This window comes from Trachypithecus francoisi, unplaced genomic scaffold, assembly GCF_009764315.1.
Source record: "Trachypithecus francoisi isolate TF-2019V2 unplaced genomic scaffold, Tfra_2.0 Lachesis_group17, whole genome shotgun sequence".
Taxonomy (NCBI): Eukaryota; Metazoa; Chordata; class Mammalia; order Primates; family Cercopithecidae; genus Trachypithecus; species Trachypithecus francoisi.
In genome coordinates this window covers 36,922,098-36,948,345 of record NW_022681462.1, presented here as the reverse complement: position 1 = coordinate 36,948,345, position 26,248 = coordinate 36,922,098, and the positions used below count along the sequence as shown (strand labels likewise).

Sequence of the window (26,248 nt, the reverse complement as noted above, 5' to 3'; positions counted from 1 at the left end):
CTTTAGTTACCAAATAAACACCTCGTCACATGCTTACTGGCTATTTGTATTTCATCTTTTGTGAAATGGGTACTTAGGTTTTTTGCCCACTTTTCTGTTTAGGTTTCTTTTTATTGTTTTACCAATAAAAATAAATTAGGCATATTCATTTATTTAGTGTCCTATACATTGCAAATTTTTCTCTATCATGTATCTGGGGTATTTTTTCCATATCTATCTTTTCCTCTGTGACTTCTGGCTGTGGGGTCATGCTAAGAAAACATGAATTGAATTTAACTTCTTCCCCATGTGTGGTTCAAACTCTGGTCAGACCTTGAGGTCTCCAAAAGAGACCTCAAGGGCATGCTGGGATCAGCTTTGAAGACATGCAGGCCAGGCCCCCAGCCCAGACAGCAGTGGTGGAAGCAAGCCATGTGTCACCCACAAAGGACCTCAAGATCACACGGGATATGACAGTCAGCTCCAAGAAATAGTCCCTAAACTTTTAAGTGACAATACCTATTTTCACCATCTTGAAAGGGTAGAAAGAAACAAAATCATTTGTGCAAAAGGACAACACAGAGAACACAGGCTAAGTACTAAAGCATTTACTCAAAAAATATGGGTGACTGGCCCGGCATGGTGGCCCATGCCTATAATCCCAGCACTTTGGGAGACTGAGGTGGGCAGATCACTTGAGGTTGAGAGTTCAAGACCAGCCTGACCAACATGGAGAAACCCCATCTCTACTAAAAATACAAAATTAGCCAGGCATGGTGGCACATGCCTGTAATCCCAGCTACCTGGGAAACTGAGGCAGGAGAATTGCTTGAACCCAGGAGGCGGGGGTTGTGGTGAATCGAGATCGTGCCATTGCACTCCAGCCTGGGCAACAAGAGCAAAACTCCATCTCAAAAAATAAATAAATGAATAAAATATGGGTGATTGACTTCCAAGTGCCAAGCATTTCCCTAGGGCTGGGCACAAAAGTTTCTATCTATCCTTTGTAACTTGAGAGTTTAGTTGGGAAAACAGGCCGTAATCAAAGAATCACAGAAAAAACAAATTTTTCAGGTGCAATAAGGGTCATCAATGAGAGATATACAGGGTATTAAGGGTATATGAGAAGTCATGGAGGAGAAAGAATTAAAAGGGAAAGGAGGAGCATCCCTCACAGAGGAAGCAGATGGTATAGAGGCCTCATGCCATGTGGCACATCTGAGCAATAGAACGAAGCACAGTGAGCCTGGGGTCAAGAACAAGCAGGGAGCCGGGCGTGGTGGCTCATGCCTATAATCCCAATAATTTAGGAGGCCGAGGCAGGCAGACCACTTGAGCTCACAAGTTTGAGGCCAGCCTGGGCAACATGGTGAAATACCATCTCTACAAAAAAATCAGAACAACTAGCCCAGTGTAGTGTAGTGGTGCAAGCCTATGGGCCCAGCTACTCAGGAGGCTGAGGTGGGAGGATGGCTTGAGCCCAGGAGGCGGAGGTTGCAGAGTGCCAAGATCATGCCACTACACTCCAGCCTGGGTGACAGTGCCAGACCCTGTCTCAAAAAAAAAAAAAAGGGCCGGGCGCGGTGGCTCACGCCTGTAATCCCAGCACTTTGGGAGGCCAAGGCGGGGGATCACGAGGTCAGGAGGTCACGACCATCCTGGCTAACAGGGTGAAACCCAGTTCTCTACTAAAAAAATACAAAAAATTAGCCGGGCGTGGTGGCGGGTGCCTGTAGTCCCAGCTACTTGGAGGCTGAGGCAGGAGAATGGCATGAACCCGGGACGCAGAGCTTGCAGTGAGCCGAGATCACGCCACTGCACTCCAGCCTGGGCGACAAAGCCAGACTCCATCTCAAAAAAAAAAAAAAAAAAGTAGAAACTTCCTGATAAATTAGACTAGCAGCTGAGGATTTCACTTGTTATCCTAAGAGCCAGTGAAGTGTCTTTAAGCATGATCAGAGTATGGGGGAGAAATGACTCAGGTTTGTGTTTTAAAAGATTACTCTGACTAAAGCATGGATAAACTGGGGGTGGGAGGCAAGGAAATGTAGACAGACCTATTGAGGCCACTGCCAACAGAAACTGGCAATAGCTTAGACTAAAATAAGAGTGGCAAAGGGCCTGTGCAGAAGTCTGATGGATCTTGGAGAATGACTGTGGACTATTGTAAACTTAATCAGAGTGACTCCAACCGTCCAACCGAAGCTGCTGTCCCAGATGTCTTTTTTTTTTTTTTTGAGACAGTGTCTTGCTCTTGTCACCCAGAGCTCAAACTCAACTCACTGCAGCCTTGACTCAAGTGATCCTCCTGCCTGTCTCCCATGTAGCTCGGACCACAGGTGCATGCCACCATGCCCGGCTAATTTTTTTTGTAGGGATGGGGTCTCACTTTGTTGCCCAGGCTGGTCTTGAACTCCTAGGTTCAAGCAATCCTCCTGCCTTGGCTTCCCAAGCTGCTGGGATTACATCTGTAAGCTACCACGCCCGGGGCCAGATGTAGCATCTTTATTGATAAAGAACAGCTCTTGGCACTTGGCATGTAGCTACCAAATTAGAATCAAATTGTTAATTCTCCATACCAATTTATAAGGATCATCAGAAGTAGTTTGCTTTTACCTGGCAGGGCCAACAGTATACCTTCCCAGTGTTACCTCAGGACTATGTCAGTTCTGCTCTCTAGCATAATACAGTTCACAGAGATCTTGATCATCTTGGCAATCCACAAAATATCACACTAGTCCACTACAGTGATGACACTATGCTGTTGGATCCAATGAGCAGAAAGTACCAAGCGCTTTAAATGCCTTAGTAAGACATAAATAAGAAGTTGGGAGTTAAACCCAAAAACAATTCAGGGGCCTGCCACCTCAGGGACATTCCTGGGAAAAAGCCAACCTATACATTTGGACAGCACGGGCACCCAGTAGCTTCAGCTGGCACTCTCTCCTCCCTGGACAGTTTTGTAGCAGAGGCCTCCAGGGAGACACCTGTGAATGGCTTTTCCAAGCACACTACAAAGCAGATTTTTAATGACGTTCAAAGGGCATACTTTTAGCAAGGTCTGGATCTCAGCTTTGGATGCTGCTGTCAGCCCCAGAGGCAGTGGCAGCTCTTTGTATCTGTTATTTCTACATTCTTTACTTGTTACTAACTAATCCCCTGTCAACTACAAACCCCTGTTGTAGTTAATAATTATTGAAATTAAACTTTCCCTGATTATAATACATGAATTTCTGTAACTGGATAGTGTAATCTTCACCTTGAAAATAGTCAAGTTTAAAGGTAAACTCATGGCTGGGCAGAGTGGCTCATGCCTGTAATCCCAACACTTTGGGAGGCCGAGGTCAGCGGATCCCCTGAGGTCAGGAGTTCGAGACCAGCCTGACCAACACGGTGAAACCCCATCTCTACTAAAAGTACAAAAATCAGCCAGGTGTAGGGCACACACCTGTAGTCCCACCTACTTGGGAGGCTGTGGCAGGAGAATCACTCAAGCCCGGAGGCAGAGGCCGGCAGTGAGTCAAGATCACACCACTGCACTCCAGCTTGGGCAACAGAGTGAGACTCCGTCTCAAACCAAAAAAAAAAAGGGAAACTCACAAGCTCAACTTTTTTCTTTTTTGTAATGACAAGGTCTTGCTCTGTTGCCCAGGCTGGAGTGCAGTGGTGCGATTATGGTTCACTGAAGCCTCAAATCTTGCGCTCAAAGGATCTTCCCGCCTCAGCCTCCCAAGTAGGTGGAACTACAGGCACACACCACCATGCCTAGCTAACTTTTGTTGTTGTTCGAGATGGGGTATCACTATGTTGGCCAGGCTAGTCTTGAACTCCTGGTCACAAACAATTCTTTCACCTCAGCCTCCCAAAGTGCTAGGATTACAGGCAGAAGCCACGCCTTGCAAGCTCAGTTCTGAACAATGTTAAGTTTGAGTTTACTTTAAAACACCCCAAAATAGGGCTGGGCACCATAACTCATGCCTGTAATCCCAACACTCTGGGAGGCTGAGGCGGGCAAATCACTTGAGGTCAGGAGTTTGAGACCAGCCTGGCCAACATGGTGAAACCCTGTCTCTACTAAAAATTTTTTGAAAATTGGCAGGGTGTGGTAGCTCACATCTGTAATCCCAGCACTTTGGGAGGCTGACGGGGGGGGTGGATCACGAGGTCAGGAGTTCGAGACCAGCCTGGCCAACATGATGAAATCCCATCTCTACTAAAAATACAAATATTAGCTGGGCATGGTGGTGGGCGCCTGTGATCCCAGCTACTCGGGAAGCTCAGGCAGGAGAATCACTTGAACCCAGGAGGCAGAGGTTGCAGTGAGCTGAGATCGCGCCACTGCACTCTAGCCTGGGAGAAGGAGCAAGACTCCATCTCAAAAATAAAATAAAATAAAAATAAAAATACAAAAATTAGCCAGAAATCACTTGAACCTGGGAGGCAGAGGTTGCAGTGAGCTGAGTGCCACTGCACTCCAGCCTGGGCAACAGAGCGAAGTTCAAGAGTTTAGAGAAATCTGGGATTAAGATGTGTTTATGAGTCATTTCCATAAAAATGGTAAGTGAAGCCCTAGGCATAGCCAAAATGGCCTAGGGAAAAAGTAAACAGCAAGAAGAGTAATGCTAGGACTGAATCTTGAGAAATCTCAACATGTAATGGCTGGATAAAAGAGATAAGCTTGCAAAGGAAATACTGGAGCTTCCAGAGAGGTAGACAAAGTGAGGACAGGGTTGTATCCAGGTAAAGGGTGGCACCACAGGAGTACACGGCTCCTGTCTCCCTTCAAGAGAACTTGCTGAGGCTGACTGGCTGCCTCCAGCTGCTTTCCACATCTTTGGACCTGCCACAGTGCTCATGCCAAGGTCACCCTTCTAGGCTGCTAGAGCCCACTACAGAGCTGATGAATTGTCTGACAGAGAATCTTTGCCCTGGGGCTCCACACTGGCCTGGCTGAGACCTTCTCAGAATTGCACTGTAGTGAGAAGCACTTCCTATTTCCTTTCTTTCCTCTTCCCTTACTCATTCCTGCACTGCAGCCGGAAACTGCCCACCTCTGGCCTTCTAGTTAAGCATAATAATAATGTATCCCCTTGACTCAAGCATTTTTTTACTTAGAAACAAATGCATCCTAAATGACACACCACCCACAAGCTGACAGGAAAGGGCGAGCGTGATGTCCGCCAGATGTCAGACTGTAGGGCAGAGAGTTTGTGAAGATTAAAAAGGAAAATATTTTCCTCAGCCAACCACCAAATGAAAAGATATAAAACAAGAGGCTAGTTTAAAAACAGGAGAATATTTAATCCATCTAAAAATACACATCAGGAAATGAGGGGAACCACAGGAAAATCCTCCACCTCTAACAGACAAGAGTGAGGTTACTGGCTTTCTGCTTGCTCCAAGAATCCCAAGGCTTGATGTTTGGAAGAAATTATCTGTTCTTCAGCTACTCCCAGATACTCAGACATAAGTTACACACATCTGGAGAAGGGTTCTGCCCTGCTGAAGCTAGAAGGGAGCTTGATGCATGGGAGAAAGGAGCATCAATCTAGAAAAAAATGATCAAAGAACAGCTGGGTGACAGTGCGGGGCCATCCCAGGCAAGTGGGCTCCTGGTGCTCTGGTGTAGCCAGAACCCATACAAGCTGGGCTAGCCCAGGGAGCCCCCCAGTCAGCCTGTAGCTGAACAGCTACAGCTTCTGTGTTCTTATTTACCATCATCAGCCACAGCCCTCGGAAGCAAAGCCCTAGACGCCTCCTTCAAGCCCCCTGCTGGTTGGTTTCATCATTATCTCGCCTCTTCCAAATCTGTAAGAAATGAAAACACAAACTGAAGTCTAGGAGGCATTCAGTCAACAGATACTTGTCAAATACCTATTCTGTGCCAGGCCATGGATAACTAGTCATGCCATTTACAAACCTGCTATACTCCATCTGGAAATCTGCTACAGTGGCTACAGTCACTGAAGGGAAGAAACAGTTATCTCTAGGAGAGGTATCACTTCTTACAAAGCTATGGCTTTTGTCTCAATCTTCCTTCTTTTGCCAAGTACTAGGGCAGTTACATAAAGAGAAGACAGAGATGCTCTGTGCTCCATGGGTCAATCCAATGGAGAGGACAGACAGGCAAAGCGATATGGTCGGCACTAAAACAAAAGGCAAGCAGAAAGTGCTGTGGGGTCACAAAGAGAGCTCTGCCTGGGGCTCTCGGGAAGTACTTCACGGTCGACTTCTAGCCAGCCTCCCTTCCTCCTTGCAACCAGACCGCACACTTCTGCAAAACTAACCTAGCCATAATCACAACTTTCTTTGCTCACTCATACATTTTCTTATAATTCTTTTCTGAAAATCTCTGCTTGACTTTCAGGGCCATATATTCTGGCCCCAACTCACTCCTAAGTACTTCCCAACAGGTACCTGGCCCTCCAACCAAGGTCCTAACTCTGTCCCTCTTCCTGCCTTGGCCCACTCCTCTTACTGGCCCCATACCCCACCTATTTGTGGCTCACTAAGCCTGTGGCCAACCCACCTGAATGTAAGCCTCTGACAGTGTGATCATCTGGGGAAGGATGTCAGTCACCTGGAGGTCTTGTAATTCATACCATTTGCCTGTCCCCTGCAGAAAGTATGAAGAGCTGGGTTAGTCTGCTCTCTAAAACCAAAAGGGTGTAGAAGGAAAGGATCACAGCCAAGATTAGAAAAATTAGAAGAACAGCCACTAGACATCATCCAGCAAGAGTCATAAAGAAGAGAGTACATGGGCCGGGCGTGGTGGCTCACGCCTGTAATCCCAGCACTTTCGGAGGCCGATGCGCGCGGATCACGAGGTCAGGAGATCAAGACCATCCTGGCTAACACGGTGAAACCCCGTCTCTACTTAAAATACAAAAACTCAGCTGGACGTGGTGGCGGGCACCTGTAGTCCCAGCTACTCAAGAGGCTGAGGCAGGAGAATGGCATGAACCTGGGAGGCGGAGCTTGCAGTGAGCCGAGATTGCACCACTGTACTCCAGCCTGGGTGACAGAGTGAGACTCTGTCTCAAGAAAAAAAAAAAAAAAGAGGGTACATGACTTCTGTGGGCCTGATTCAATTAACAGGACTTTTGATGTGTCAATCATGGCAAATTCAATTTTTTAAAGTACAGTTTTTTTTTGTTTGTTTGCTGGTTTGTTTTGTTTTTTTGAGATAGGGTCTCACTCTGTCATCCAGGCTGGAGTGCAGTGGTGTAACCACAGCTCACTGCAGCCTCAACCCTCTGGACTCAAGCAATCCTCCCACCTCAGTCACCTAGGTAGCTGGGACTACAGGTGTGTGCCACAACAACTGGCTAATTTTTTCTTTTTTTTTTAATAGAGATGGGGTTCCACTGTGTTGCCCAGGCTAGCTCCTGATCTCAAAAGATCCTCCCACCTCAGCCTCCTAAAGTGCTAGGATTATGGGTATGAGCCACTATGCCTGGCCCCTTAAAGTACAATGGAGTCTGAAACACTTCTGTACATCTTTTTAAAAGGAATTTAGTGGATACTAAAGAGGAGAAAAAAGGAAGCCCTCTAATCATCACCTAAGTCTCCTTCCTGCTCAGAAATGACAGACTAGACATTCTCACTTATGAGGTACACAGTGTCAACCACTGAGAGAACCTAAATATGGACATTCCTGGCTGGGTGCAGGGGCTCATGCCTGTAATCCCAGCATTTTGGGAGGCCGAGGCGGGTGGATCACTTGAGGTCAGGAGTTTGAGACCAGCCTGGCCAACATAGTAAAACCCCATCTCTACCAAAAATACAAAAATTAGCCAGGCGTGGTGGCAGGCGCCTGTAGGTCCTAGCTGCTTGGGAGGCTGAGGCAGGAGAATCACTTGAACCCAGGAGCTGAAGGCTGCAGTGAGCCAAGATCATGCCACTGCACTCCAGCCTGAGTGACAGATGGAGACCCTGTCTTAAAAAAAAAAAAAAAAGGCAACAGCTCATCAAGAAAAGGTGTCCTTGGTGGACACTGTCTATCACACTAACCTAATTCCTTTGGCCTAAGAAACCAGTGCTGCAAATACAGCAAAACATATCTCACTTCATGCTTCCACGAACAAGGGGAAAAGGTTTCTAGATTAAGGCAGAGGCACCTCTGGCCACCCACCCTGCCTTATCCAATCCAAGTTCTAAGACATGCCAAAAACCACTATTGTAGAATATAAATATTCCAGATCCTCTGGATATTACAATAGTTGAGAAAACAGGAAACAAGGAAAGCTTAGGATCACATAAGCAAGTTCCCATTCCTGCTTCAAGGACGAGTTAAGACATGGGCTTTGAAGCAGAGTACTTGGGTTCAAATCCTAATTCTACTGACTTGAGGTCAATTACTGAAACTCGGAACCTAGGTCTCCTCCTCTGTAAAAAAGATGATACTGACACCTGTCTTGGAATTGTGTTTTAATTAAAAAAATGAGATTAATGTACATTAAGTAACTGGTGTACTGCCTAATCATAGTAAAGCACTTGATAAACAGAAGCTAGGTAAGATTAAACCCACAGTTCCAGAAGAGACTAATCAAATGAGAACAATTTATGGTAATAATCTATGTGGTATCAAATATATCAAGTACATGTTTTATCTGTTTTCAGCTTTAGACAAATTCACAATATTTTTAAGATGAAAGGGAGCCTCTAAACCAGTGCTTTGCAAACTTTAATTTCTTTTTTTTTGAGACGGAGTCTCGCTCTGTCACCCCGGCTGGAGTGCAGTGGCGCAATCTCGGTTCAGTGCAAGCTCCGTCTCCTGGGCTCATGCCATTCTCCTGCCTCAGCCTCCCGAGTAGCTGGGACTACAGGCACCCGCCACCATGTCCGGCTGATTTTTTGTATTTTCAGTAGAGACAGGGTTTCACCATGTTAGCCAGGATGGTCTCAATCTCCTGACCTCGTGATCTCTCGGCCTCCAAAAGTGCTGGGATTACAGGTGTGAGCCACCACGCCCAGCCGCAAACTTTAATTTCTTACAAATCAGAGGGTCATATTAAAATCCAGGTTCTGATTTAGTAGGTTTGAGGGGCCTGAGAGTCTGCATTTCTAACAAGCTGATTTCTTTTTTTTGAGATGGAGTCTCGCTCTGTCGCCCAGGCTGGAGTCCAGTGGCGTGATCTCAGCTCACTGCAAGCTCCGCCTCCCGGGTTCTCGCCATTCTCCTGCCTCAGTCTCCCCAGTAGCTGGAACTACAGGTGCCCACCACCATGCTCGGCCTATTTTTTTGTATTAATTAGCAAAGGCAAGTGGATCACAAGGTCAGGAGTTCAAGACCAGCCTGGCCAAGATGGTGAAACCCCATCTCCACTAAAAATACAAAAATTAGCTGGGCATGGTGACAGGCGCTGTAATCCCATAATCCCAGCTATTTGGGAGGCTAAGGCAGAGAATTGCTTGAACCCAGGAGGCGGAGGTTGCAGTGAGCCAAGATCACACCACTGCACTCCAGCCTGGGCTACAGAGCGAGACTGTCTCAAAAAAAAAAAAAAAAAGCTCCCAAGGTGAGTCCAATGTGTAGCCAAAATTAAGAACCACTGCCTTAAACTAACTACTGACAGCACTATTACTTGCAGAATCCCAAAGCCAAGGCCAAGCAAGGACAAACTGAAGGGAGCTGCCCTCTGAGATGCCAAAGAAACACCTGTTTTTGCCACTCTGTGCCATGAGACGGTCAGCAGCCACTCACATGATGAAGCACATGGATCCGGTAGGAGCCCTCGGAGGGCTTGCCATCATGCACGATGTTGGCAATGAGGTCATAGGTGGTATTCTTGTGTACTGCTTGTACTTCTTCAGACAAGTATTCTCTGAGATCCACATTTCTGTTAATGGTGAAAATAAAGCCGGAATAATCAGACAAAGGCTGTGCAGCTAAGGAAGCTGTCCTACACAAACAGACCACAAAGGCTCTGGGTAGGCCTGCAGAGTCAAGAAGGTCCAGGTGTGTTGGAATTCACAAAATAAGCCAAAATGAACGACAGGGTTACACAGCTTCCCACATGATTAAAAAAATAAATAAATAAATGACAGGAAGTGGCTTATACCTATAATCCCAACACTTTGAGACGTCAAGGTAGGAGGACTGCTTGAGCCCAGGAGTTCAAGACCAGCCTGGGCAATGTAGTGCGGCCCCTACAAAAAAAAAAAATTAGCCAGACATGGTGGTACATGCCTGTGGTCCTAGCTACTCAGGAGGCTGAGGTGAGAGGATCACTTGAGCCCAGGAGATTATGGCTAAAGTGAGCCAGGACCACACTATTGCATTCCAGCCATGGCGACAGTGAGACCCTGTCTCACAAAACCTCCAAAAAGAAGAAGAACTTTCAAACAGTTAAAAAGGAAAACATATAGACAGTTAACAAGATTATTAAGAGACTATTTAAAACACATAATTTTAGGAAAATATATCATTTTGGAGCCTACAAATATTTATAAAAACTTAATACAAGGTAAAATAAAAAAGATATTACACCATAAAAGTTGTTTGATGTGCTACAACTCATTACATGAAACAAAACCATGTTATCACTGAAGAGTTCACAAGACACAGCTAATGGTGGTCACGTCCAGTTATATATCTCCCTTTGAAGTCAGACTGTGAACCTACTAACTTTTCAAAATTACAGAGTTTAAAATGTAAACCATGTGGTAATAAACAAACATACAACTTTGTTGTAATTATTATATGTAGCTTCCTATGTATTGGTGACAGCTATTTGTTTCTACAGACTGACAGTGTCCCATATATGATGCAGTCAGACTGCAATAAACATTCACCGTTAAGAAAATGGAGGCCGGGTGCGGTGACTCATGCCTATAATCCCAACACTTTGGGAGGCCAAGGCGGGCAGACTGCCTGAGCTTAGGAGTTTGAAACCAGCCTGGGCAACATGGTGAAACCCTGCCTCTACTAAAGTACAAAAAGAAAAAAATTAGCTGGGGGTGGCAGCATGCACCTGTAGTCCCAGCTACTCAGGAGGCTGAGGCAGGAGAATTGCTTGAACCCGGGAGGCAGAGGTTGCAGTGAAGCGAGATCACGCCACTGCACTCCAGCCTGGGCAACATAGCGAGACTCCGTCTCCAAAAAAAAAATGGAGATATGAGTCCTGAGTCCATGTGACCTCTAGATAGCCAACCTGCCTTCCTGCTGCCAAAAGCTGACTTCTCATTTTCTCTTCAGCTTGAACAAAAGCTGACTAGACTTGTCTAAATGAGTATCAGAGAAGTCTTTTTTTTTTTTTTGAGACAGAGTCTCGCTCTTTGTCGCCCAGGCTGGAGTGCAATGGTGCTATCTCAGCTCACTGCAAGCACCATCTCCTGGGTTCTCGCCATTCTCCTACCTCAGCCACCCCAGTACCTGGGACTACAGGTGCCCGCCACCACGCCAAGCTACTTTTTGTATTTTTAGTAGAGACGGGGTTTCACCGTGTTAGCCAGGATGGTCTCGATTTCCTGACCTCAAGATCCACCCACCTCGGCCTCCCAAAGTGCTGGGATTACAGGTGTGAGCCACCCGCCCAGCCCGGAGAAGTCTTTATACTCAAGATTTCATGACTGAACCAAAACTGTCCATGTGGCAAAAGAGAAATACTACGTTTAATCATTTTGTTTTAGTAAACAGGAAAAGGAGCAAACTATTCATTTTTTTTATTTTTAGTAGAAACGAGATCTTGCTATATTGTCCAGGCTGGTCTCTAACTCTTGAGCTCAAGCAATCCTCCCACCTCAGCCTCCCAAAGTGGTGACATTACAGATGAGAGCCACTGCACCCAGCCTAAAAGAGCAAACTATACTCATCTCCCAGCCACAGCAACAAACCAGTTAAGAGAATGGCTAATAATCTGAAAGTGAAACTTCAAACCTGCCCTCAAAAATCTCTGTCTCCAAATAAGCAGAGGGTGCCTAATCACCGTAAGTCTGATAACTCTGACAAAAAGAGGATGTGTTATGAATAAATCACAAGAAGACAGGTATGAAAAGGATCCTTTTCAAGAAGTATGGATGATGAAATGATCCAGAATCATATTACTGGAAGTAATTACAGCACATAAAATATTTAAAAGTGCAAGTTTCCAAAATTAGTCACAATTTGATGTTCTCTAAAAGACTGCCTAGTTAAGAACCAATCTTTCTCTTCTGAAGGACAAACTTTTATACTGGGCCTACTCTAGGCCCATAAAAGAAAACAATGGGACAAGGAAATTTCTGTGGCAACTGAGCAGGAAGTACCATTGATACACAGTCTTCCTCCCTCTGGAGCTGCCCTTGGAATCAAGACTGCCCCTACCTACCAGGAACAGACAGGTGACTGGTAATTCACAAGAGGCTAGTGCTGAAATAAAACCCTGATGCATAGACTTTCAAAGAAAGCAGCTCTGTCATCCTACTCAAGGAGGCAGAGAACAAACCTCCATGTCTCCCTATTTAATTCTACTGTCTCACAAAGAAGATGCTAGTGGAGAAAAGTGGGGGAAAAGAGAAAAGAGAAAATTCGCCTGTGATTCTCAACTGCAAATGTTCTCTCTCCTCACCCTCCATGGTTCTAAGAGTCCTGGCAATACTATAATAAGATGTTACACCCAGACAAACCCCTAGGGCTCAGGCCCATCTACTCCAAGCTCTCATTTTATCTTTGAGAGAACATATCCAGAAAACATGCAAACTATGGGTCTGAGGTCCCACCACTAAGAGAGCCTAAAACTCGGGCCTCTTAATTTTAGATACTACCTTCTTAAACACTACGTAGAATTTAAAACTGACACTACTTTCTTTCTTTCTTTTTTTTTTTTTTTTGAGCACAATCACACTCTATCACCCAGGGTGCAGGGCAGTGACACCATCTCACCTCACTGTAGCCTCAATCTCCAAGGTTCAAGCAATCCTCCTGCCTCAGCCCCTCAAGTAGCTGGGACTATAGGTGTGCACCACGACATCGGGCTAATTTTTTTGTATTTTTTTTGTAGAGACAGGGTTTTGCCATGTTGCCCAGGTTGGTCTTGAACTCCTGAGCTCAAGCGATCCATCTGCCTTGGCCTCCCAACATGTTGGGATTACAGGTGTGAGCCACCACGCCCGGCCCAACATCTTCTTAAGTGTGAAAAACCTTGTCTCTTGAGAACTGAAAACCAACAGTCTACCCCCAAAAGGATTTTGCAGAAGTTTTCTGAGTTAGAAGGAAGCAAATTAAAAGCATCTAGTACAACTCCAGTGTGCAAAAAGGTGTGATGGCCGGCAAATAGATGGGCAGACCCTCACTACTCAGGACATCTTCCAAACCAGGCAGAATTCTACCTGTCTTATCCTACTTGCATCATTTCTTCTTCTCTACGCAGGAGGACTATAATTTCCGGCCAGCAACAGGAGAGGAGATAAAATAGGGATTGCCTCCTAGTAAACATCCACCTTTTGTGGTCCCTGAAGTTAAGTGTATCCTTCCAATAAAAACTGTTATCTACTGTAGGTAGGCTCTGTTAATTGTAATCCCCAACTAAGACAGTCCAAAATTAATACTGGTAAAAACATAAGAGAAGAAATCCAGGTTCACTCCTCGTGAGAGGAAGTGAAGCAGGATGTTACTTACGTAATAGGGAAATTGACAATAGTTGGATTCTTCTCAACAAAGAAGTTGTTCTTAGTGAATCTCTTGATACAAAAGATTAGATATGGAGGTAGCTTGGTAAGCTGGAAGCGCTTCAGAAAGTTCTCCTTGTAAGTCTTATATTCCTAGAGAAAAAAAAGAAAATTCTCAAATTAGTGCTGAAGTTCAGTAGGTATTAGAGCAGGGGCATGAGGTTTTCATTTTGGTTTTTGAAAATGTAATTTTGCCTCACACCTAAAGTTCACAAGACTCCTGGTCCCAGAAATAATGTATGAGGCTTAGGATGTGCAGTTTGGCTAAGGCTGACTTTTAAAAAAGGCTGGGCCTGGCGGCTCACGCCTGTAATCCTATCACTGTAGGCAAGGGGATCACTTCAGCACAGAACTTCGAGACGAGCCTTGACAACATAGTGAAACCCGATCTCTACCAAAAAAGAAAAAAAAAAAAAAAAAAAAAGGCCGGCGCGGTGGCTCACGCCTGTAATCCCAGCACTTTGGGAGGCCAAGGCCAGTGGATCACGAGGCCAGGAGATAGAGACCATCCTGGCTAACATGGTGAAATCCCATCTCTACTAAAAATACAAAAAATTAGCCAGGTATGGTGGCGGATGCCTGTAGTCCCAGCTACTCGGGAGGCTGAGCCAGGAGAATGGTGTGAACCCAGGAGGCGGAGCTTGCAGTGAGCCGAGATTGCGTCACTGCACTCCAGCCTGGGCGACAGAGTGAGACTCTGTCTCAAAAAAAAAAGAAAAAAAAAAAAAATATATATATATATATATATATGTATGTAAAGAAAGCAAGCTAACCAGGCACAATGGTTCATTTCTATAATCCCAATATTTTGAGAGGCTGAGGCAGGCAGATCACTTGAGGCCAGGAGATCGAGACCAGCCTGGCCAACATGGTGAAACCTCATCTCTACTAAAAATACAAACATTAGCTGGGCATAGTGGCATGCACCTGTAGTCCCAGCTATTCAGGAGGCTGAGGCAGAAGAATCGTTTGAACCCGGTAGGTGGAGGTTGCAGTGAGCTGAGATCACACCACTGCACTCCAGACTAGGCAACAGAGTGAGACTCCATCTCAAAAAAAAATTTAAAAAAAGTATGTCTCCCCACTTTGTGGAGTTTCTCCTCTCCTAAATGACCTTCCTTTCTCTATACTACCCAGAGGCAGGCAGAAAGCTGAAAAAAGGATATATGAGAAGTACAAGAGGGGGCACTGTGGTTGGGCACTGGTTCACATCTGTAATCCCAATACTTTGGGAGGTCAAGGTGGGAAGATACCTTGAGGCCAGGAGTTAAAGACCAGCCTGGGCAACAGAGTGAGAGCTCTCTCTACAAGAAAACTTAGCTGGGCGTGGTGAAGCGTGTCTTTTTTATCTTCACAAAATAAAAAATTGGCCGGGCACGATGGCTCTCACCTGTAATCCCAGCACTTTGGGAGGCCGAGGCGGGTAGATCATCTGAGGTTGGGAGTTCGAGACCAACCTGACCAACATGGAGAAACCCCCATCTCTACCAAAAAGTCCCAGCTACTCAGGAGGCTAAGGTGAGAGGATCACTTGAGCCCAAGAGTTTGAAGTTGCAGTGAGCCATGATCATGCCACTGCACCCCAGCCTGGGTGACAGAGCAAGACCCTGTCTCAGAAAATAATAAAAAGAAGGGCACTGTAAGTTAAGAGTTGGGGGTGACCAGCTAGAAACACCAAGGAGTCTGGGAGGCTCAATAAAGTCCATATACTTTATAATAAATACATCACACACATGTGGTGATTCTTATGTATAAAATGAAAATGGACCGGGCGTGGTGGCTCACGCCTGTAATTCCAGCACTTTGGGAGGCGAGGCAGGTGGATCACTTGAGGTCAAGAGTTCGAGACCAGCCTGGCCAACATGCTGAAATCTCATCTCTACTAAAAATACAAAAAATTAGCCGAGCATGGTGGTGGATGTCTGTAATCCCAGTTACTCAGGAGGCTGAGGCAGGAGAATCGCTTGAAACTGGAAGGTGGAGATTGCAGTGAGCTGAAATCATGCCACTGCACTCCAGCCTGGGCGACAAGAGCAAAACTCTGTCTTGAAAAAAAAAGAAAATGAAAAAGTCGAGAGCGCAAAGTATAGGCAGGGCAGGTGTGTTAATGGGCTACCTTCTCAGTGATGCCATTGAATTTGGCCAGGATGTTGAAGAGTGGCACTTGGGGAATGATGAGCTGCTCCTTCTCGTCCTTGTAGAGGGGGGCAGTAGGAAGGTCAAGTGTCAGGTACATAAAAGTGGACTCCACCATTGTCTCCTGGTACTCGTCATTATGGAGCAACTGTTCTTTTTCTTCTGCTGGCTAGAAATGAATGAGAAGAAAATAAAGGAAAGGAGTGTGAGTGATATAGGAACAAACACAGAACCGGTGTTTTGCTACGCTGACATTTCCTTCATCTCAAAGAACAAAGAGAGGTGCCTGAGAGACTGGGCAGTTGGCATGCACCACCTGGTTAGATTAACTTAAGAACCAACAGGTTTCCTTCTTTAAAGAGATTTTGCTTATATACCAGACTATCTAAAAAGCTCTGAGGCCAAGTGTGATGGCTCACACCTGTAATCTCAACACTTTGGGAGACAAAGGTGAGAGGATTGCTTGAGTCCAGGACTTCGAGACCAGCCTGGGCAACATGGGGAGACTCCATCTCTATAATAAAAACCGGCCAGGCACGACGGCTCTCATCTGTAATCTCAGCACTTTGGGAGGCGGAAGGAGTTAGATCACCTGAGGTCGGGAGTTCGAGACCAACCTGACCAACATAGAGAAACCCCATCTCTACTAAAAATATAAAATCAGCTGGGCGTGGTGGTGCATGCCTGTAATCCCAGCTACTTGGGAGGCTGAGGCAGGAGAACAACTTGAACTTGGGAGGCGGAGGTTGCAGTGAGCCAAGATCGTGCCATTGCACTCCAGCCTGGGCAACAAGAGTGAAACTCCGTCTCAATAAAATAAATAAATAAAACTAAAATAAAAATAAAAAATTAGCCCAGTGTGGTGCTGTGCATCTATAGTTCCAGTTTCTGGGGAGGCTGAGGTGGGAGGATCACTTGAGCAGGGGAGGTTGAGGCTGTAGTGAACCATAATCACGCCACTACACTCAGCCTGAGTGACAGAGTGAGACCTTGTCTCAAAAAGAAAAAAAAAAAAAAAAAAATCCATTAAAAAAAGAAAGAAAGTGGGCCAGGCACATGGCTCACGCCTGTAATCCCAGCACTTTGGGAGGCCAAGGCGGGTGGATCACCTAAGGTCAGGAGTTTGAGACCAGCCTGACCAACATGGTAAAACCTCGTGTCTACTAAAAATAGAAAAATTAGCCAGGTTTGGTAGCACATGCCTGTAATCCCAGTTACTTGGGAGGCTGAGGCAGGAGAATTGCTTGAACCCGGGAGGTGGAGGTTGCAGTGAGCCGAGATCATGACATTGCACTACAGACTGGGCAACAAGAGCTAAACTCCATCTCAAAAAAGAAAAGCTCTAAGACCATCTAAGAAGCTTAGCTGAGGGCCAGGCACAGTGGCTCATGCCTGTAATCCCAACAGTTTGGGAGGCCAAGGCAGGCAGATCACCTGAGGTCAGGAGTTCCAGACCAGCCTGGACCAACATGGTGAAGCCCTGTCACTACTAAAAATACAAAATTAGCTAGGTATGGTGGCAAGCGCCTGTAATCGCAGTTACTCAGGAGGCTAAGGCAGGAGAATCATTTGAACCCAGAAAGTAGAAGTTGCAGTGAGTGGAGATGGCGCCACTGCACTCCAGCCTTGGCGAAAGAGGAAGACCGTCTCAGAAAAACAAAAAGAAAGCTTAGCTGAGCTTTCTGAAAAAACACAGCAGCACCACTTAGTTGGCCAGAACACTTTAACCAGCAAAGTACATCCAACCACTAACTCTCAAACTGAAAAATGAGCTGCCACTAGGCAGGTGCTTTGTTGAACCTCTTCATGGGGCAAGCAGGCTTGTCAGTTCTCTAAGCATCTCTTCATCTCCCCTATATCCCCTCAAGCAATATAAATCAGTCCAAGACCCAGGCTCAGCTAACTCACCAGATCAGGATGGGGAAGCTTTTTAGTGAAGATCCTCATGGACCCCTGGAAAACATCAGTCACAATAGCTGCACAAACAGGAAGCAAGAGACAAATTCCATGAGGATGGAAAACATGTCTAAAATATATTTCCAGCTTCTAAATTTCTGAAATAAACCAGCATCTTCCAGCAAAAGACCCAGAGCTCTCACTAAACACAGAAGTTTCCTTTAGTACCATATACCACCAGGGTACCTTTATAATTATTTGTGTAAATAATTACTTTATTTCTCTTCCTTAAGACAACTTTTGATCCTCCATCACAGGGCCTGGTCCATAAAAGAAAAGGTAAATGTATTCAAAATGAAGGAATGATTTACAGAGCCCGGCAATATATGAATTACAAAAAAAATTCACAAGCGAAACAAGGAAAACCAAGGAACTTCCCATAACCATAAGCTACTTTCAAAGGGAGACAATGTCCAAACTGTAATGAAGACAAGAGGACAATGACAGACTAAGAGATGGGCCAGAACAGGATCAAAGCAACAAGAGAGAAAGCACAACCAAGTTCTAGAATCCTGCCAAAACGTAAGTTTGAGAGTTCAGAGGGTTAACACAGGCTGCAGACACCTGGTAGAGAGGGCAGGGCCACCCAGTGGGAAGAGCAACAGGCCACAATCCCACATGAAGACACCATCACGCCTATAATCCCAGTACTTTGGGCAGACCACCTGAGGTCAGGAGTTTGAGACCAGCCTGGCCAACAAGGTGAAATCCCATCTCTACTAAAAATACAAAAATTAGCTGAGCATGGTGGTAGGTGCCTGTAATCCCAGCTACTCTTGGGAGGCTGAGGGAGGAGAACTGCTTGAACCTAGGAGATGGAGGCTATCACGAACTGAGACCGTGCCACTGCACTCCAGCCTAAGTGACAGAGCAAGACTCCGTCTCAAAAAATATATAAAATAAAATATCATTGTGACTATAACCATATTCTAGCAAAAACTATGCAGAGGGGCCTATTCAGAAAGAACATTTAGTTTATGTATAAAATAGATACCACCCTACCCCAGATAAAGAGTTAACAAAAGAATGGGAAGTTGCCTCAGCCTCCCAAGTCACTGGGACTACAGCCACCACACCCGGCTAACTTTTGTATTTTTGGTAGAGATGGGGTTTCACCATGTTGGCCAGGTCGGTCTCAAACTCCTGACCTCAGGTAATCCACCCACCTCGGCCTCTCAAAGAGGATTATAAGCATGAGCCATCGTGCCCACATGCAAAGTTTTTTAAAAGGGAAAAAAAGAGCTCCTTTTTTTTATCAGTAAATGACTTACTCTTCTTTTTCTTCTTTGTGCCCCCCAGAGCTGAGTGCAGAGCATTCAGAAACCAAGACAGAAAGTCGACTCCATCCCCTGGAAAAAAAGGAAGGATGGAAAACGTTGAAGCTAAGTGGCATCAGAGTTAACTCAAACCATGCACTGGTTGGCATTCCTGATTCTCCCCCTTCCTCTCTGGCCATGGCATCCCATCCCATCCCAACTCCTGTGCATCCTCCTCTATCTGATCATTAAATGCTGGCACTCCTCAAGGTCAAGCTCTAACTCTTCTGATCTTGACTCTCTCCATAGGCTATCTGATTCATACCAGAACTGTATCGCATCACTCAGGGATGACCAAAACAAATGAATATGACCTTTTAACATCCACTTCTCTCCAGAGTGAGCTCACACTTCCTTCTTTCCTTCTGTAGCTCACAAAGATTCCTATCTTATAGGAAAGTGACTAGCATGCAGACTGAAAAGGCATACAGAACAAGGGGTTCTGGAAACAAGCAGATTGACAATATTCCATGAAAATCCTGTCTACGGAGCCTGCCACTCAGACATTTCTGGGATAATGGCTACTTTTTTTTTTTTTTTTTTTGAGACAGAATCCCGCGCTGTTGCCCAGGTTGGAGTGCAAGTGACATGATCTCAGCTCACTACAACCTCCCCTCCCGGGTTCAAGCGATTCTCCCACCTCAGCCTCCCAAGTAGCTAGGATTACAGGCGCCTGCCACCAGGCCCAGCTAATTTTTGTATTTTTAGTAGAGATGGGGCTTCACCATGTTGGCCAGGCTGGTCTCAAACTCTTGACCTCAAGGGATCCTCCCACCTCAGCCTAATGTCTACTTTCTCATCAACTAAGATTTGCTTCTATTTAGTTCCTCTCTGCTCACCCAATTAAAATCTCAAAGACTATAGTATATCTTTCTCAATTTCATTTCTCTAAACCCAGAGACCCCTGACAACTCCATATAATGATTTTCTTTTTATTCCATACATAGAATGCTTTTACAGGACAACTACCACAGCAAGAAACACTTCACACATCTAAACGCTAGGCAAGTAATAACCTACTAGGTCTCAGAGATGGAGGAAATTATGTTTATGTGACATCGTAACTATCATAGCCAACACTGGCTGTGATAGAAGAAACTAGACACATTCATTCTCAACTGATTTTTCTGCAACTCTACAACCCAATTATGCCGTAACTTTCCAAACTGCCAAAAGCTGACAGGCCCCACTATCCACCTTCAGGCCAGAAGTCACCTGTGGAAAACAGTGAATGCTGACATTGATCCATCCATTCATGGTCCACAAAAACATCATTCTCAGCAAAAATTTTTTCCTTTGTTGTAGCCTTAATATAAAACCCTGGGAGCTCAGAGAGTTGGTCCAGAAACAGAAATATCCCTATAAACACAAGACAACCTAGCCACCTAGTTCCTGGGAATTAGATGGTCCTACAAAGCACACAAACAGGCTGTCACCTGTTTAGAAGGGTGAGGCATCCAGATTTTTTTTTCCCAACACAGGGTCTCGCTCTGTCGCCCAGGCTGGAGTGCAGTGACACAACCTCAGCTCACTGCAAGCTCTGCCTCCCAGGGCCGAGGAATCCTTCCACCTCAGTTTCCCAAGTAGCTGGGACTACAGGCGTGTGCCATCATGCCCGGCTAACTTTTCGATTTTTTGTCAAGAGGGAGTCTCCCTATGTCGCTCAGGCTGGTGTTGAATTCTTGGGCTCAAGCAATCCTCCCACTTCGGCCTCCCAAAGTGCTGGGATTACAGGCATGAGCCAGGGTGCCTGGCCCCAGATTAAGATTTTATTGGCCATGTTGTAAACTACTAAACACCATCAATTGCCAAGCCCAAATAGTTTATAACTTCTGCTCAGTTAAGACTAAATCATGGGGCTTCTGATCAATATATATCATCCACCGGAAGTGTATCTTATTTCCTACTAACCCTGAACCAAGTGCTCCATGGGCCCCATTCCTTATCACCTTGATTCCTCCTATTTCTCCTTAACTAAGGAGAAAGGCTTTTAAGAGTCAAAGCCACTACTCGATGTCCCCTCTAAGTCAATCCTCAGTCAGAATAATGTTTTTTTTTTTTATTTTACAGATAGAGGTCTCACTCTGTTGCCCAGACTGGAGTACAGTGGAGCTAACATGGCTCACTGCAGCCTCTACCTCCTAGGCTCGTGTGATCCTCCAACCTCAGCCTCTCAAGTAGCTAGAACTACGGGTACACACCACCATGCCTGAGTAATTTTTAAAAACTTGTTGTAGATACAGGGTTTCACTATGTTGCGCAGGATGGTCTCGAACTCCTGGGCTCAAGTGATCCACCCACCTCAACCTCCCAAAGTGCTGGGATTACAGGTGTGAATGACCATGCCCAGCTAGAAATGTTTTTAAAACAAATTAAGTCTGATGTCACATTTTTGTTAAAAGCCTTCAATGAGGTCGGGCATAATGGTTCATGGCTGTAATCCCAGCACTTTGGGAAGCCGAGGCAGGCGGATCACCTGAGGTGAGAAGTTCAACACCAGCCTGACCAACATAGTGAAACCCCGTCTCTACTAAAAATACCAAAAAATTAGCCAGGTATGGTGGCAGGTGCCTGTATTCCCAGCTACTCCAGAGGCTGAGGCAGGAGAATTGCTTGAACCTGGGAGACAGAAGCTGCAGTGAGCCAAGATCACACTACTGCACTCCAGGCTGGGCAACAGAGTGAGACTCCCTCTCCGAAAAAAGAAAAAAAAAAAAGCCTTCAATGATTCCAACTATTGTCAGGATATAATCCAAGCTCTTTATGGTGGCTTACAAACCAGGCCATCTGGTCCCTCCCTCAGGAGCTACATCTTGGCTCTCCCTTGACCCCTGGAGTCCAAGGGTCCAGCTACTTGCAGTCTGTCTACGCCAGGCACTTTTCTCTTCTGCCCACCATGTCCTCTCTACCTGGAATGTTCACTCCCCATCCCAACCTGCCTCCACATCTACCTAAAACTCAGGGTCTCTTCCTCCACTCTGACCTCTTATCTACCTCCCACATGTTCAGTTGAGGGGGTCCTTACTCCATGCTCCCCTCCCATAGCACAGCACTTAACACCTATAATTACCTTTTCTAAAAAAAGATAGTTGAGCCAGGCGCGGTGGCTCACGCCTGTAATCCCAGCACTTTGGGAGGCTGAGGAGGGCGGATCACGAGGTCAGGAGATTGAGACCAGCCTGGTTAACACTGTGAAACCCCGTCTCTACTAAAAATACAAAAGAAATTAGCCGGGCGAGGTGGCACATGCCTGTAGTCCCAGCTACTCAGGAGGCTAAGGCAGGAGAATCACTTGATTCCGGGAGACAGAGGTTGCAGTGAGCCAAGATCACGCCACTGCACTCCAGCCTAGGCAACAGAGAGAGACTCCGTCTCAAAAAACAAAAAAAGACAGTTGAAATTTGCTTACTTATTTTTAAAGACAAGGTCTTCCTCCGTTACCCAGCTGGAGTGCAGTGGTGTGATCATAGCTCACTGTAGCCTTGAACTCCTGGGCTCAAGCAACCTGCCTCAGCCTCCCAAGTAGCTCAGACCACAGGCTTGTGCCAGCACACTCAACCTTTCTACATAACTTTATTTCCCCACTAGACTGTGAGTTCTTCAAAGAGAAAAATCTTGTTTCTTATCTCTTCTGCTCTAAAACCTAGCACCATGAGTGAACGCTGAATAAACTAATATGGATGCTAGACGATATGGTATGAGATTTAGGTACAAAGTTACACTGTCCGCTTTACTCATAAGGCAATAACACATTGGGTCTGGAGAGATAAAAACACTCAAAATAGTTCATCAGAGGCTGGGTGCAGTGGCTCACACCCATAATCCCAGCACTTTGGGAGGCCAAAGCGGGTGAATCACCTGAGGTCAGGAGTTCAAGACCAGCCTGGCCAACATGGTGAAACCCCCTCTCTACTAAAAATACAAAAATTAGCTGGGCACGTTGGCGGGCATCTGTAATCCCAACTACTTGGGAGGCTGAGGCAGAAGAATCCCTTGAACCCAGGAGGCAGATGCTGCAGTGAGCACAGATCACACCACTGCACTCCAGCCTGGGCAATAGAGCAAGACTCGGTCTCAAAAAAAAAAAAAAAAAAATCATCAGAATACCCTAATGTGGGACATGAAAAAATGAGGATAGGTGACAGGTGTTTAATAAAAGCTAGTGTCTTTCCCAGTCTCCTGGTATTCCCCTAAGCCATACTAATTTACCAAATAAGATCGACTTTCTATTCAGCTGGAATCTCCTAGGACTCTTTGCAGGGCAGACTGGTCAGAGAAGAATGAGGAACCTAACCACACAATCCACTGGACACTCCTGGCTACTCTCAAGATTCACTGCAGCTGGGCACAGTGGCTCACGCCTGTAATCACAGCTACCTGAAGTTGAGGCAAGAGGATCCCTTCAGTCCAGAAGTTCAAGGCTGCAGTGAGCTACAAATCCCACCACTGTACTCCAGCCTGGTCAAAAGAGCAAGACTCTGTCTCTTAAAACAAAACAAAACAAAACAAAACAAAAAAAGCAGGTGCAGTGGCTCATGCCTGTAATCCCAGCACTTGGGAGGTCAAGTAGGGTGGATCACGAGGTCAGGAGTTCGAGATCAGCCTGGCCAACACAGTGAAATCCCATCTCTGCTAAAAATACAAAAATAAGCCGGGCATGGTGACATGCGCCTGTAGTCCCAGCTACTCGGGAGGCTGAGGTGGGAGAATCGCTTGAACCCTGGAGGCAGAGGTTGTAGTGAGCTGAGACCATGCCATTGTACTCCAGTCTGGGTGACAGAGTGAGACTCCATCTCAAAAAAATAAAATAAAATAAAATAAAATTAATTAATTAAAAAAAAATCACTGCCAAGTAGAAATAAATTTGTTCATCAAACTAGTTTTCTTGTCCTGAAACATGAATGACTTGTTCTTACCTTGTTTGGTGATCTGAAAAGTCTTCTTACTGCAAAGTACAACCGCCTGAAGCATCTCATGGGGAGACACATGTGCTTTGAAATTTCGAGGGTTCCAGAGCTTTCTCATCAGCTCTCCAAAACGCTGGACCAACAAGAACATGATATCCCCTGGAGGACGCTTAATGTTCTTATAATTGTCTTCTTCCAGAAAGTAGTTCCGGAGAGGAGGAACATTAGATAGAGCCTGAAAATCAAACACTCCGATTAACCCAAAGCCCCTTTGTAGGATCCCTTGAGCCAAGCTCTCCCAACTAAAGTTCTAACAGAATCTTGTGATGTGCCTGTGATGGCCTTAAAGAGCCAAAGTAAATCGACCCTTGGAGAATCCTACCCAGGCTCACATTACAGAAATATCATTAATGTTGAGTTTCATATGACCTACACTTCTACAGACACTTTGCTGATGTGGATACCACAAAGAAGGTTAAAACAAAACAAAAAAAAAACCCACAGGTATTCAAATCTCTTTCAACTTATTCAACAATTTCCTTTTGTTACTCTAATTATGCTGTGACAATACTTAAATTCATAAGATAGAAAGGTAGAATCCAAATACCCTTTCCTTCATCATCCATTTTGGTTGAAGCAAAAATAACTACCTAGGAAACACAGTTCTCCCATCTCTCAACTCCACACTAAAATAATATGAAAATTATTTTAAAATTTGATGTTTTCCCATAATAAAACCATATAATTGTACATAAAAGTAAATATAGGGAGCTGTGAAGACACAAAGGAGTAAGAATGATACAATGATCTTTGGGGACTTGAGGGAAAGAGTGTGAGGAGGGGTGAGGGATAAAAGACTGCACATCGGGTACAGTGTACACTGCTCGGGCAATGAGTGACCAAAATCTCAGAAATCACCACTAAATAATTTATTCATGTAACCAAAAACCAACTGTTCCACAAAAACCTATTGAAATTTTTTTTTTATTTTTGGAGACAGAGTCTTGCTCCATCCCCCAGGCTGGAGTGCAGTGGCATGATTTCGGCTCACTGCAACCTCGGCCTCCAGGCTTCAAGCAATTCTCATGCCTGAGCCACCGTGCACAGGCAAAATTTTTTTTAAAAAGTAAATATACTGTTACGATGGAAAATGGTGGGCCAGGCGAGGTGGCTCATGCCTGTGATCCCAGCACTTTGGGAGGCCGAGGCGGGAGGATCACCTGAGATCAGGAGTTCAAGACCAGCCTGGCCAACATGGTGAAACCCCCTCTCTACCAAAAATACAAAAATTAGCCAGGTGTGCTGGCAGGTGCCTGTAATCCCTGCTACTCGGGAGGCTGAGGCAGGAGAATCACTTGAATCCAGGAGGCGGAAGTTGCAGTGAGCCAAAATGGCACCACTGCACTCTAGCCTGGACAACGAGAGCAAAACTCCATCTCCAAAAAAAAAAAAAAGAGAAAAAGAGAAAACGGTCAAAAGGTTTAGGACAATAAAAGCAAATTGGATCTCATTAAGCAGAAAGATAAAAATTAGCCGTATTGGTTTCAGGAAGAAACACAGGCTCATTAGCCTGAGCTACAAAACTGGGAGGAAGGGTCCGGGTGCAGTGGCTCATGTCCACAATCCTAGCACTTTGGGAGGCCAAGGCAGGTGGATCATTTGAGGTCAGGAGTTTGAGACCTGCAAGGCCAACACGGTGAAACCCCATCTCTACTAAAAATACAAAATTAGCTGGGCATGGTGGTGAGTGCCTGTAATTCCAGCCTCTCGGGAGGCTGAGGCAGGAGAATCACCCGGAGGGGCAGAGGTTGCAGTAAGCCGAGATCGCTCCATTGCACTCCAGCCAGGGCAAAAAGAGCGAAATTCCATCTCAAAAAAAACAAAACAAAACTGGGAAGAGGAGGACCAAGCAGACCCTAAATAAAAATGCAGTATCCCCACAGGTCCTTCCTAACCAGCACTGTGCTTACCATGAACACATTTCTTTCTTAAACAAGGTCGTCTATTCAGGGAGTCAGCTAGAAGGGTTTCTGCTAAACGTAATAAACCCAGGCATCTCTAAGGAAGACAACTCAGAACACAGAAAGCACTTTAACCATAGAGGGGATTAGGAAAGCCCTGACAAGCTGAGCCCAGCTAAAGAAACAAGGACTTCCAACTTGTAGAATAATTACTACAAAGAGAGATTTACTCTCAAAACAAGAGGATGGATAAAGTTTATTCTAATTCTCCATTGTCTATCTTATGGAGAAATGTTGCACTCTGGCTTCAGCAACAATACAAATAATATTGGGCATCCTCAGA

General features: G+C 45.4%; 1 protein-coding gene across 4 annotated transcripts in view; it reads right to left on the bottom strand.

Annotated features, from left to right (window-relative positions):
• Window positions 1-5,256: 5,256 nt before the first annotated feature.
• Window positions 5,257-26,248, bottom strand: part of USP39 (ubiquitin specific peptidase 39) — a 47,650-nt gene continuing 26,658 nt past the window's right edge. For 2 of the 4 annotated variants that reach the window (XM_033175307.1, XM_033175304.1), the window contains exons 6-13: window positions 23,954-24,179; window positions 18,993-19,070; window positions 17,674-17,741; window positions 15,746-15,934; window positions 13,580-13,722; window positions 9,686-9,821; window positions 6,509-6,595; window positions 5,257-5,787 (exon numbers count right to left, since the gene is read on the bottom strand). In XM_033175307.1, the coding sequence (XP_033031198.1) occupies window positions 5,740-5,787; window positions 6,509-6,595; window positions 9,686-9,821; window positions 13,580-13,722; window positions 15,746-15,934; window positions 17,674-17,741; window positions 18,993-19,070; window positions 23,954-24,095 (891 nt within the window). In that variant the 5' untranslated portion in view covers window positions 24,096-24,179 and the 3' untranslated portion in view covers window positions 5,257-5,739. The remainder of the gene's footprint in view (window positions 5,788-6,508; window positions 6,596-9,685; window positions 9,822-13,579; window positions 13,723-15,745; window positions 15,935-17,673; window positions 17,742-18,992; window positions 19,071-23,953; window positions 24,180-26,248) is intronic. The other 2 variants (XM_033175305.1, XM_033175306.1) reach the window with 2 other exon arrangements.